Raw genomic sequence first — 14,693 nt, 5'->3', positions numbered from 1 at the left:
TGTTTGTTTGTTTTACCATAAATAATGACATTAGTTCCTGGTCTAATTCTGCAATTTTGTAAATCTGAAAAGTGTGTGTGTTTTCTTGGTTAGTATTCTAAATGTTACTACCAAGATACATATGGATTACAGATTTTAAAAGCTCTATTGTGTCAACATAAGGATGAGTTAGTACTCCCATTTATGCTCATATTTTATTCTCATTTTACATATTTTATTCTATAATGATAACATAGAAGCAATGTACTTTTTAATTGACATTAGATATTAATTTATTTTTCAGTGCTGGAAATTGAACTTAGGGCCTTACACATGCTCAGGAAGAATCTATCACAGAACTATATCCCCATCCATAAAAGATTAAATTTAAATTGTTAAAAAGTGCATTTGAGCCATTAGCATGACCTGAAATGTTTTCTACGCTTCTCATATAGCTTTTACTTATATTCTATATTTGATTGTTGTTAATGTTGCTACTAATTATGACTAACTATATTCTTTAAAATTTTATTTATTTAAACAAAAAACTTTAACTTGTATATTCTTAAAGGTTTTTAGTAGACTTTTGTTTCATATATTTATAGAGTTTTCCATATTGAATGAGAAATTATTTTCCTTAATTTTTTTCACCAGCACCCAACATTGGATTTGTTACTCCATTTCTCTATTTCTATTTTATAAAAAAAAAATTCAAATAATGATAATATCTAAGTAATAGAGTTGTGACATTAAGTAAACTAATGTCTTGTGGCTCCTAAATATTTTTAAAATTGTAATTGATTATTTTGTTTACTTTACATCCCAATCATAGCCCCCTCCCTTCTCTCTCCTCTCCTGGTCCCACCCTTCCTCCCTTTTCTCCTCTCCCCCCTCTCTTATTCCAGATATTATTTTAATGGGATAGATCAGTGGATTTCTTAGTGGTAAATGTGTTTTCCAGCAAACTTGGCAACTTGAGTTGATTATCTTGGTCATGTGGTAGAAAAAGAACACTGACTTCTACAAATTGTCTTTAGACCATCATGTGCAAGTGTTTGCGCATAAGTACATACACACACACACACGTACCTTTACACAGACACATGCACATACCTAATCACCCCATATACAAAGTGTATTTTTTTCTTAAAAAAAAGTTTTAGTAGGTTATAGAAATATTTTGAACAAAAGATCCTTTATTCTGTTTCACTACTGTTAAAAGTCATTTTTATATTTTGTTATGTTTTACATTTAATGTTGTTTCAGATTCTCTAAGTACCAAATTATACTTTTTTATTATTAAAGTGTGTGTTTTTTTTTTTTTTTAACTGAGAAAATTACTAACTGTAGCCACTCTTTTTTGTTTGTTTTCTAAAGTCACCATTTAGATAGAATGGCTTATTTTCTTTTAGGATTTCTAGTTTCATAATGAATTTGATTTTTTAAAATCAAGGTAAACATCTATCCTAATTTATTTCTAATCTTTTAACAAGGAAATGTAAGTTGCCTGAGATGTGAAAAGCCTCTACCATGAAGATGTTGTGAATTAAAGCTTGGTTTTGGTACTACTTTTTAAAAACCTGTTCAGATTTCTATTAATTTTTCTTCATGAATGAATGAATTTAATTAGCTTTACATCCCAATAAGAAATACTCCTCCCTTAGGAGAGAGAGAGAGATAGAAAGAGAAAGAGAACATGAAGTTCTGTATTAGGAGGTATTTGGGAGGAGATGGGGGAAGGCAAAGAATATAATTAATGTGTTATGTATTATAGTTTTTTAAAAATTAAAAAGATATCTAAAATGCAGTTAAAGTTAGTATATGCCATCTATTAACTCTCCTTTGAATATTATGCAAGATTTTTTCCAGAATAATTAGGTTTTATAAGAACATAAACTTCTACTTTATTCTTCAGTAACATTTTATTTGACAGTTGCTATCATAGTTAATTTGGTTCTGTATATCAGTCTTTACAGATAGTAGAGCCTAAAAAGAAACACCATGCATTTAAGCATTTACAACTAACTTTAAAAAAAAAAAATCATTAGTTATTTACTATGTTCAATTTTAAAGAGTTGTAGTACATGTTGATTGAGTTATATATATTTTCGTATTTTTGTTTTCTGCCTTGGATGATGACAAGTATGTAAACAGTATTTTGTTGCTATCAACTTCTCATAAAATATTAGTTACACTAGTACATAACATTTGCTCTGTTATTTAAAGGATGGTTTCACGCTTCAAAGCATTTTAGCAGTTATTTATGGTTAGATGATTGTATTATTTATATTCTTAAAATATCCTTCTTCATATCTATCTTGCTGGTTTGTTGATGTTGCAGTCAGTTTCACTTTTGTTTTAATTCTCAGATCATGATGAAAGCTTTCAAATATGCATTTTTGACATTGAAAGTTAATAATACTATCATATTACATATAAAGTCTGGTATATAAGATACATAGGAAAATATTTTGGTTTGAGCCAAAAATTTCAGCTTATTGTAGATGAAATTCTCATTTTATACTTTTGAAACATACTCTCCTTTCTGTTGCTGATAAAGCCACATAATGGGAATTTATTTCACATGATCGAAAATTAAATGGCTTACTCTATGTCATATAAGGATGTAGTGCTTGAGAAATTTGAAGAGTTGACTAAGAATGGATTTCGACAATGTTTTTCTTTCTTGGTGCTTTGTTTAATACCTTCCTGGTTCTGCTTTGAATTTTGCCCATTGTTGTAGACCAAATCTCATTTAGTCTTCATTTGTGCTCAGTCCTCAATACTGTAAATGCCTATTTGACTTCAACTCCATTTAATGATAGTTCTTTTAGCTTTCTTAGGAATGTAGATACTTGGGAAGAGATTAATGAAACACAGAAGGCAGTCCTGATATCCTGAGTATTGAGGTGTCTACACACAAACTGAACTCATACTTCAAAACCAATGAATTTTGGTAGATCTGTGTCTGCTGGATTTTTATAAAAACGTGGACAGTACTGTTGTTTTGACCATTCTTGGTATTGCAAGGCTAATTACTTAAAGTTGTATTTAATATATAACAGATTGTTATTTTATCATGCTAATGGTAAATGACAACTAAAATTGATAATTTTATGTTTGAAATCATAAAAAAATTATTTCAAAATGATGAAATTTAATTTTTGCATTTGTGACATTCTATCTAAAATTATATATCATTACAGTATCGAATGTTTAAGAAAATTTTGTTTACTTTTATTTAGTATTCAATATTTTGTAGATACCATGTTTTTAAGACTTCCCTGAAAATATGTAATTGAGTAAACCAGCTATAAAAAGTGAGAATTGGTTTCTGTTAACGTTTTTGGAGTAGTAAAATGGTCTCCATAAAGGTCAAGTCATATCTGCTATTTATAATTTATTATTATTTTTAATTCACAGATAGTTGTAAAAAAATATTAGGAGAAAATGCAAAGCCTAATTATGGATGTCAAGTCACTATTCAATCTGAACAAGAAAAACAGTTAATGAAACAATATCGCCGTGAAGAAAAAAAAATTGCCAGACGAGAGAAAAAGGCTGGAGAAGATGGAGAAGTTTCTGGAGAAGGCATTTTGTCTTTTGACCCTAAGGAACTCCGGATACACAGGTAGTAAGCATCGGGTGCTGAAAACATGCAGATGGTGCAGTTTTGCCTCTCACTCGTCTTTAGTTTTTTAGTAATTTGGCGATTTTTGTTCAACCTGATTTTCTATGCTGAAATAGAAGAATCACCCTTTAATTAGAACAAGTCTTGCTGTGTTCATGGGAGACATTTCACTTACAGAGTTGGGCTAGTCTAAGTTGTTTTTGTACACTTCTCAGTTAAGTTACATGAAGGCTCCATGGAGATAGTTTGACATCTGTTTACTTTTTCAATTTAATGGTACTTTATTCTCATAAGTAGAAAAATAAAAATGATTTTTGTAGTCATTTAAATGAGCAGTTCCCAACCTGTCTGTCCTCAGCTTTTGGCAGATATTTATCTCCAAAAATACTTACATTACAATTCACAAAAATAGGTGAGGACTGGGAGGAGGTGAGGGAGGGGGCTACAACTGGGATACAAAATGAATAAATTCTAAATAATAATAAAATATAACAATAGCAAAATTATAGTTATGTAGTATCAATGAAGATAGTTTTATGGTTGGTCCTGACAGCTCGTAGTAGGAGCTGTATTAAAGGGTCACAGCAACAGGAAGGTTGAGAGCCACTGATTAAAATATTTAAACATTGAAAAGTAATGTGTATCATTTAAACATCTTTATGTTATAAAATAAATTATGAAACAGTACTAGTCATCTTTACTAATTATTGTCTAGTAAAAGTAGCAACTGGAAATATATTTAAAACCTATTTACATTCCCTAAAATATCTTCTTGATTGCTGGTATCTTCCATTTGTAATTAAAGTTATTTTTTTTAATGGGAGTATCTGCAATAACAATTATAATGGCCTTTTATTAGTATGTGGCTTCATTTTTAAAAGAATGTCAAATCTGGCCTGTTTTCTGTTTTTGTTTTTTGTTTACAGAGAACAGGCACTTCTGAATGCTAGAAGTGCTCCAATTTTGGGCAGGCAGAGAGACATAGAGGTTGAAAAAATCCGTTATCCTCATGTATATGATTCCCAGGCTGAGGCCCGAGAAACATCAGCATTCATTGCTGGTGCCAAGGTATGTCATTGTAATATAAGCACTCTTGGAAACAGGTATTTTCTGAGCAAATGTTACCGTAGGTTTTTCCTTGTGCCCCTTAATATATTACTAGTGGATACAATATGCTAAATTATATGTTAAAACTGTAGGAAAAATGAATTATTACAGTATATCTTAAGTTTCTGAATATATTCTATATTCAGAGCATATTTAACTTTAAAATTTTTTCAGTTTATGTTTATGAGTAATATCCATTGCATGTCCCGCTGATTGACTAAATTTAAACTATATTACATTTTTCTGATTATGACAGTACATTTGTCCTCAAGACTACTTTGTAGCTAGTGTATTCTTTAAGTTCATCAACAAACTCTGTTCTGTGTATCCTATGAGATACTTGACTCCTGAATGTTTTATAAGTGTGGTTAATGTTTATTTTTCTATTATTTAGATTTACTTCCTTTAAATTATCTGGATTTATTTGCTATACTGTGTTACAAAACCAGCAATATTTTGTCTTTGTTTCTAATTTTATTTAAGATTTTGTGATAGCAGTCCTTTTTACTTTTTATTACTGGAATTTTATTTTTGGTACTTGTAGATGATTTTACCAGAAGGCATCCAGAGAGAGAACACCAAGCTATATGAAGAAGTCAGGATCCCCTACAGTGAACCAATGCCAGTTGGATTTGAGGAAAAGCCAGTTTATATCCAGGATTTAGATGAGGTAAGATGGGCTGTTTGTGTAATACAAGCTTCTGAGTGTAGAATTTGTAATTGGACAATCCAGTTAGGGATATAGATAACCGGCTGCCTAAGAAGTAGGCCGTTGGCGTATAAATGGTGAAAATGTACATATGTTCCTTGTACATGAAACATTCACATATGCCTTTGCATTACATATGTTTATCTTGTGTACATTTTGGTCTCTTGAGCTAACTTTTGCATGTGTATGTTCGTGTGTGTGTGTGTACAAGTGCAAGTATTTGTGTGATTGCATGTGACTGTGGAGGCCAGAGGTAGATGTTATGTATCTTTTTCTATCACTGTCTATCTTATTTTTTGAGATGGGGGTCTTTCAATGAAGCTGCCTGGACAGTGAACTCCTGGGATCCCATGTTCTCACATGCACAAGCTACACAACAGATTTGTGCTGCTGTACCTTTTTTTTTTTTTTTTGTTAATGTGTGTTGCAGGTGTCTAAAGTCATGCTTGTACAGCAGGCACTCCTAGGTTAGCCACTTTCTCAGCCTTTCATGTAATTTTTTATTAATTTATTTATCCTGATTATAGCTTTCCCTCCCCAAGTCTCTCCTTCTTACTTTACCTCCCCTTCATCCTCCCATCCTCCCTTTCTCCTAAGAAAAGGCTAAAAAAGGGAGGCCTCCCGTGGATATCAACCTGCCGTGGCATATCAAGTAGCAGTATGACTACATGGCATCTTCTAGTGGAGCTAGGCAAGGCAGCCCAGGTAGGGGAAAGGGATCCAAAGGAAAGCAACAGAGTTAGTTTACAGCTCCTTCTCTTTCTACTGTTAGGAGTCCCTGATGAAGACCGAGCTACACAGTTGTTACGTGTGTGCAGAGGTGCTAGGTCCATCCCATGCATGCTCTCTGTTTGTTGGGTCAGTCTCTGTGGGCTTCTATTGGCCCAGGTTAGTTGATTCTGTAGGTTTTCTTGTGCTGTCCTTGACCTCTCTGTCTCCTTCGATCCTTCCTTCTTCCATGGAATTCCCTGAGCTCCACCTAATGGTTGGCTGTAGATCTCTGCATTTGTTTCAATCAGTTGCTGGGGGAAGCCTCTCAGATGACAGTTATGCACCTTTCTGGAAGTATAGCAGAGTGTCATTAATAGTGTCAGGGGTGGTCTCTCTCTCACAGCATGAGTCTCAAGCTGGGCCAGTCTTTGGTTGTTTATTCTTTCAGTTTCTATTCTATATTTACCCCTGCACATGTTATTGGCAGGAGAAATTATGGGTATAGTGTTTTGTGGCTGGCTTGATGGTCCAGTCCCTCCATTGGAAGTTTTTCCTGTTTACAGGAGATGGCCATTACATATACCCTATTGCTAGGAGTCTTAGCTAGGTCGCCCTCATAGATTCCTGGAGGTTGTCCTAGGTTTTTTAGCTCATCGCAGAAATTACCCTCCTCTCAATTCCAGATTTCTCTCCCTTACTCTCTTTCTGCCCTGCTACCACATGATCAGTATTGTTGCCCTTCCCAGTCTCTCCCCGACCTAGTTTTTTTTTTTTTTCTCTCCACCATGTCTATTCTGTTTCTTCTCAGGGAGATTCAAGTGGCCTCCCTTGTTCCTTAGTTTCTTTGAGTCTGTAGTTTGTAGTATGTTTAGCCAGTACTTTATGGCTAATAACTACTTCTAAGTGAGTACATGCCACATTGTCTTTCTGGGTCTGTGTTCCCTCAGTCAGGATAATCTTTTCTAATTTGATCCATTTCCCTGCAAATTTTATGATGTCATTGTTTTTAGTAGCTGAGTAATACTATATTTGACAGTGTACCACATTTTCTTTATCAATTCATTGATTGACGGACATCTAGGTTGTTTCCAGTTTCTGCTTATTTATGAATAAAGCTGTTTTGAACATACATTACCAAGTGTCCTTTTGGTATGGTAGAGCATCTTTTGGATATATGCCTAGGAGTGGTATAGCTGGGTCTTGAGAGACCTATTCACAATTTTCTGAGCAACTGCCAAATTGATTTCCAAAGTAGTTGTATAAATTTGCACTCCTCCATACTCTTTTTGCTCTACATCATCACCAGCATTATTGTCACTTGAGTTCTGAGCCATTTTGACACCTGGGAAAAGAAACATATTTTCATATTTAGTATGTTGTAATTCCCAAATTAGAATTGAGTCGTAGTTGTGATGCTTTCTCAATTGTGTGCACTTTTCGATAGAGGATGCACTGACAAATGGAAGAGAGTCTTCTGAGGTAGATATTATACATGCTTGTCATCCCAGCACTTGTGAGGCAAAGCAAATGATTGTGAGGATAAAATGAGATTTGGTTACATACTATAACTTTCTGATAGCTAACCATGCCCGCTGATAGCTCACTGACAAAAAAACTCTCTAAGTTTTTAATCATGAGATCTAATGTTTATTTTCAGTATTTTAGAAGTCATTTATATTTCATTTACACTGAGCATGTCCCTCCCTTATTTTAGATTGGACAGTTGGTTTTTAAAGGAATGAAGAGACTCAATAGAATCCAGTCTATAGTATTTGAGACTGCCTACAACACCAACGAGAACATGCTGATCTGTGCCCCTACAGGAGCTGGGAAAACCAACATTGCGATGCTCACAGTCTTACATGAAATCCGCCAACACTTTCAGCAAGGTGTTATTAAAAAGAATGAGTTCAAGGTAGGAGAGGACAAATCAGAGTTGTTTTTTTTTTTTTTTTTTTTTTTTTTTTTTTTAAGTCATAGACGTTAAAATAAGCTTTCAGTTCTATTAAACCTGGTAATTGTTGAAGATATTTATTATGGTAGAAGTCATGTAAAGAATGCTGCTGGATTGACTTCATTGCTGTAAAGATAGTCCCTGTTTCTGTTTTGAAAATACCATTACCCTGGGGAAGGCATGAAAATATGTTTAGCTGTGAAGCAGAGCCTACTTCCTAAGTAATGAGGCAGTGTAAACGAATTCCACTGTCTTTTTTTTTAAAGGACAATATTTTATTTGTTTAAATAACCATACACTTAATCCAGCAAAGATAAGTACTTTCCATATATCATTATTAACATTTTTCACATGAAGCAGCTAGAATCATATTTCACAATAAACAGTGACTTCCAGTGGGTACTGTGAAATAAATGGTGTTGTAGTTTTTGCTCATTCATCAAGCTGGTGTTTGTTTGGTACAGATTGTGTATGTTGCTCCAATGAAAGCCTTGGCAGCTGAAATGACAAATTACTTCAGCAAACGTCTAGAGCCACTGGGCATCGTTGTGAAAGAACTGACTGGAGATATGCAGTTGTCAAAAAATGAAATTTTACGAACTCAGGTATGTTGTACATCCACATTGTTTTATGATGTTGATTTTTAAGGTTATAAAAAATGTACAACTGGATTTTAAGAAATCTGCACAAAATACAGTTTTAATGTTATTTTATCCTTTGATAATCTTCTATTGTGATTCTTAATATATTTTGAATGTTACGTCTCTTGACAGTTTTTACATTGGGAATGAGAATATGGTGACGATTGTAGTTGAATTTTAAGAGGAATCACTGTGGAGATCTTGAAGTAATGACATTAGACTTGTAGCCTATTTGTTAAGGATAGCTTATCATATCAGAAGAAATTGTAGACATTTTACTTTTTCAAATGAGAATGTATTAATAAATGTACTGTATGTAGATACACATTAGGTAAAGTGAATAATAAAGGTATTCAACGTTTAGTTTCTAGGTCTAAAGATTATATATTATAACCAAGTAGGAAAAATACATTTTGGGACTATAATCAGGTTAACACTGATAGTTGCACTACATAAGCAAGGTAATATTTAAAGTGTTTTAAAAAGTAAAATAGTAATGGCCAAATGTTAATGGGACATTTCTGGATATCTAAAGGAAATTAAAGGAGACAAGTTTTAGCATTGTACTGACATTGAATTAAATATGTGATTGGAAAATACGTTACTTTTCTAGATTTTCTGTCATGAAAAAACTACCACAATATTGTTGGTGTTTTAAAGGAACAGAATTTTAATTTCCTAGAAAAGTTGTTTGAGAATTGACTCCTTCTGGAGCTATAAAATAATATATGTGCTGTGTCTCTGGCTTCTCATGGCTGCTGGGATTTGTGTTGTCTGGCTACAGCACACTTCGCACTGTAGTCTCTACTTTATCTTCATATGGCTTATTTCCATTATGGGTTTCTTTTCCCATATTTTGCTCTTTTCAGATTTTTGACCTACTCTAATAAGATGATTTTTTTTTGTCAACTACCTCATGTTAATTATAATTTTTTTATAATTATTTTTATTTTTTATTAATTACAGTTTATTCACTTTGTATCTCCCCGGTACCTGTCTCCCTTCTCTCCATCCAATCCCACCCTCATTCTTCTCTAGCCTGTCCCTCTCCCAGTCCACTGATAAGGGAGGTCCTTCTCCCCTTCCTTCTGATCCTAGTCTATTAGGTCTCATCAGGAGTGGCTGCATTATTTTCTTCTGTGGCCTGCTAAGGCTGCTCCTCCCTCAGGAGGAGGTGATCAAAGAGCCAGCCACTGAGTTCATGTCAGAGACAGTCCCTGTACCCTTTACTATGGAGGCCACTTGGACACTGAACTGCCATAGGCTACCTCCGTGCAGGAGTTCTAGGCCATCTCCATAACTGGTCCTTGGCTGCAGTATCCATCTTGAAAAGACCCCTGGGCCCAGACTTTTTGGTTCTGTTGCTCTCCATGTGGAGCTCCTGTTCTCTCTAGGTCTTACTATCTCCCACTTCTTTCGTAAGATTCCCTGCACTCTGCCCAAAGTTTGGCTATAAGTCTCAGCAGCTGCCTTGATACTCAGCAGGGTAGAGTCCTTCAGAGGCCCTCTGTGGTAGGCTCCTATCCTGTTCCTTGTTTTCTCCTTCCAGTGTTCATCCACTTTGCCTTTCTGAATGGGGTTTGAGCATCTTAGCCAGAGTCCTCCTTCCTGATTAGCTTCCTTAGGTGTACAGATTTTAAAATCCACTCATGAGTGAGTATATACCTTGTGTGTCTTTCTGCTTCTGGGATACCTCATTCAGAATGATCTTTTCCAGTTTCCACCATTTGCCTGCAAATATCACGATTTCCTTTTTTTTTTTTTTTTTTTATTGCTGAGTAATATTCCATTGTGTAGATGTACCACAATTTCTATATCCATTCCTCAACTGAGGGGTACCTGGGCTGTTTTGAGCTTCAAGCTGCTACGAACATGGTTGAGCAAATGTCCTTGTATACTTGAGCGTCTTTTGGATATATGCATAAGAGTGATATAGCTGGATTTTGAGGAATCACTATTCCTAATTGTCTGAGATAGTGCCAGATTGATTTCCAAAGTGGTTGTATAAGTTTCAAAAAAGATACCATCTTCAACAAATGGTGCTGGTCTAACTGGATGTCTACATGTGGAAAAATGCATATTTATCACCCTGCACAAAACTAAAGTCCAGATGGATCAAAGACCTCAATATAAAACCAGATATACTAAACCTATTAAAGAATAAGTGGGGAAAAGCCTTGAACTCATTGGCGCAGAGGACAACTTACTGAACAGAACACCAACAGCACAGGCCCTAAGATCAACAATCAACAAATGGGACCTTTTGAAACTGAAAAGCTTCTGTAAAGCAAAGGACACTGTCATCAGAACAAAACGACAGCCTACAGACTGGGAAAGGATCTTCACCAACCCTATATCTGATAGAGGGCTAATATCCAGTATATATAAAGAACTAAAGAAGTTAAACAGCAACAAATCAAGTAATCCAGTTAAAAAATGGGGTACAGAGCTAAACAGAGAATTCTCAATAGAGGAATATTGAATGGCAGAGAAACACTTAAAAGAAATGTTCAACATCCTTAGTCATTAGGGAAATGCAAATCAAAACGACCCTGAGATGTCGCCTTACACCCATCAGAATGGCTAAGATGAATAACTCAAGTGACAACACATACTGGAAAGGATGTAGAGAAAGGGGAACCCTCCTCCACTGCTGGTGGGAATGTAAACTTATAGAGTCCTTTTTCTAAATCAGGTTGCACTTGTAGACTAAATATTTGTACACACACCCCTTTCAGAATGCCCTTAGCTGTTCTGTTACCTTTATTAAGTAAGCATTTTGATTTTGAATTAAATTTCTTTTTTTTTTTAATGTTAAAATATGTTGTAATTTCTGAATAAAATTATTTTGGGTTTTTGTAAACACACTGAATTGAGTTGACGTGAAAAAAAAAGTTTTATGATTTTCACAATAGACTTTAAACACATTTCAAAGGTCTGTATATGAATATCTTATATTATTTTTTTATAAGCCATTCATATTTGTTATGTGATTAAAGGCAGTGGAATTTAATACAGTGCTGACTTTCAAATCTTCCTGTTATATTGGACAAGCCTGATAAATGCTCTTACTATTAGCTTATCTATAAATTTATTTTTCTTTGTAAGAATAACCTAATCTGTCATTTATAGCAGCTATTTTCTAAAATCTTTGAAGAAAGTCCAGAATTAGTTTCTTGATGTTTTAATTCATCTTTTAAAAACAAATATAAAAAAATGTTTAGCATTTACATGTGCCTGTGTATGTGTGTGTTTGTGTGTGTGTGTGTGTGTGTGTGTGTGTTGGTGTGTTGCTCGGGACCGAGCTCATTGCCTTACATATTCTTTGTAAGTGCTCTACCACTGAGTTTTCTCCTCAGCCCACATTTTTACATTTTTGTAGTGAGAGGGACATCATGTTCTTAATCTGCTTTTTTATTTAAGTTGCAATTTTTTTTCTTTTTCTAATAATTTTGTGACTGTATGTATATCTGTTTGTGGGTACCAAAAACCCAATCTGATCCCTTGAACTGAATCCTGGTCTTCTGTACACACTATTAACTGCTGTGCCATCTCCTGCCCTTAACTGATTATTCTAATGTGAATGAGTTACAAAATAATGATTATGATGTGCATCCATGTTTTATAGATTGTTTTGAGTTTCAGCATCTCAATCATATAAACTTTTACTCTAGGAGGGAGAGCACGTATAAATACTTAAACACAGGAGGAGGAAAGCCCTTAATATACCCTTTCTTGCAGAAACAGAAAAGGGTTTCTTTTATTGGGAAATAACAGTTGTCAGACAAAGCTGCAGATGATTGAAACTAGTCATTCTAGTTTTTTCTCATTAATTTATTTATTCACTTTATATCCCTGTATCCCTCCTCTCCTCTCACTCCCACCTTCTTCCCTCTTACCCCACCCCTTCTCCTCAGAAAAGCACCCTGCCTCCCCACCAGTGCATCCTCTTTCATTGAGGCCAGGCAGGGCGACCCTGCTAGGGGCAAGTGATCCAAAAGCAGGCAAAGGTGTACATGTCAGAGACAGCCCCACTCCACTTGCTAGTGACCCTCATGAAGACCAAGATGCTCATCAGGTACACAGATGTCAGGGCCTAGGTCCAGCCGGTACTTGCACTTCGGTTGGTGGTTCAGTCTTTGAGCCCCTTTTTTCTAGGTTAGTTGACTTTGTTATTCTTGTGGACTTCTTGTCCCCTCTGGTTTCCTTTGTCCCTTTTTCCTCAAGATTCCCTGAGCTCCCCCTAATGGTTGGCTGTGGGTCTCAGCATGTGTTTTGATCCCCTGCTGGGTGGAGCCTTTCAGAGGGCAGTTATGGTAGGTTTCTATCTGCAAGCCTAGCAGATTATGATTAATAGTGTCAGGCATTGGCTCTCTCCCATTGGGTGATTCTCAACTTGGGCCAGTCATTGTTTGGCCTTCCCTCAATCTCTGCTCCCTCTTTGTTTCTGCACATTTATAGGCAAGGTAAATTTTGTGTCAAAGGTTTTATAGGTATGTCACTATAGGAAGTGGCCACTTTAGTCTCTATATGTCTCCTGCTAGTAGACTCAGCCAGAGTCACCCCCTTTTTCCTCAGGAACCTACCCTGCTGCAGGTCTCCAGCTTGTCCCAGAGATGAGATGCACGCCATCCACCCTCCCCCAACATCAGTTTCCCTTCTGTCTCCAAGCCCTCTCACTAAAGGCGATATACAGCAAGCCGGTAGCCAACTTCAAATTAAATGGAGAGAAGCTTAAAGCAAATCCACTAAAATCAGGGGCAAGACAAGGCTGTCTGCTCTCTCCATATCTATCCAACGTGTTACTTGATGTTCTAGCTAGTTAAGACAACTAAAGGAGATCAAGGGAATAAAAATTGGAAGGGAAGAAATCAAAGTATCTCTATTCGTAGATGTTATGGTAGTATATATAAGTGACCCTCAGAATTCTACTAGAAAACTTCTACAACTGATAAATACCTTCAACAATATGGCTCAATACAAAATTAACTTTAAAAAAGAAAATCAGTAACCTCTTTATACAAGTGATAAATGGACCTGGAATGAAATTAGGGAAACAACACCCTTCACAAGAGCCACAAATAACATAAAGTACCTTGGCGTAAATCTAAACAAGCAAGTGAAAGACCTGTATAACAAAAACCTCAGAAAAAAAAAGAAAAGAAAAAAAGTAGATTTCAGAAGATGGAAACATCTTCCATGCTTATGGATCGGTAGGATTAACATAGTAAAAATGGCCAAATGGCCATCCACTAGAAACAATCTACAGATTCAGGGCACTTCCAATCAATATCCCAACACAATTCTTTACAGACCTTGAAAGAACGATTTTCAACTTCATATAAAAAAATTAAAAACCTAGGATAGCGAAAACAGTCCTGATTGATAACAGAACTTCTGAAGGTATCACCATCTCTGATTTCAAGTTGTATTATAAAGCAATAGTAATAAAAACCTCATGGAATTGGCATAAAAACAGACAGGCTGATTAATGGAATCGAATCAAAGACCCAGAAATAAACCCACACACCTACAGACACTTGATTTTTGATAAAGAAGCCAAGACCATACAGTGGAAAAAAGAAAGCATCTTCAACAAATGGTCCTAGTCTATCTGGATGTCTGCATGTGGAAGAATGTAAAAAGATCCGTATTTATCACCCTGCACAAAACTGAAGTCCAAGTGGATCAGAGACCTCAACATAAAACCAGGCACCCTAGACCTGTTAGAAGAAAGCGTGAGGAATAGTCTTTTAGTCATTGGCACAGGAGACAACTTCATGAACAGAACACCAATAGCACAGGCTCTAAGATCAACAATTAATAAATGGGACCTTCTGTAATTCAAGGACACTGTCATCAGTACAAAACAACAGCCTACAGACTGGGAAAGGATCTTCGCTAAGCATATATCTGATGGGGGGCTAATATCCAGAATATATAAAGAACTCAAGATCCGCT

General features: G+C 35.4%; 1 protein-coding gene across 1 annotated transcript in view; it reads left to right on the top strand.

Moving 5' to 3' along the window:
* Positions 1–14,693, top strand: part of Ascc3 (activating signal cointegrator 1 complex subunit 3) — a 312,705-nt gene that overhangs the window by 61,510 nt on the left and 236,502 nt on the right. The window contains exons 6-10 of the mRNA XM_055616194.1: positions 3,403–3,610; positions 4,537–4,678; positions 5,262–5,387; positions 7,852–8,052; positions 8,556–8,696. Coding sequence (XP_055472169.1) covers positions 3,403–3,610; positions 4,537–4,678; positions 5,262–5,387; positions 7,852–8,052; positions 8,556–8,696 — 818 coding nt within the window. The remainder of the gene's footprint in view (positions 1–3,402; positions 3,611–4,536; positions 4,679–5,261; positions 5,388–7,851; positions 8,053–8,555; positions 8,697–14,693) is intronic.

This window comes from Psammomys obesus, unplaced genomic scaffold (genome assembly GCF_907164565.1).
Source record: "Psammomys obesus unplaced genomic scaffold, mPsaObe1.curated_primary_1811, whole genome shotgun sequence".
Taxonomy (NCBI): Eukaryota; Metazoa; Chordata; class Mammalia; order Rodentia; family Muridae; genus Psammomys; species Psammomys obesus.
The sequence above is the reverse complement of the archived record's forward strand: the minus strand, read 5'-3'. Positions and strand labels throughout refer to the sequence as shown.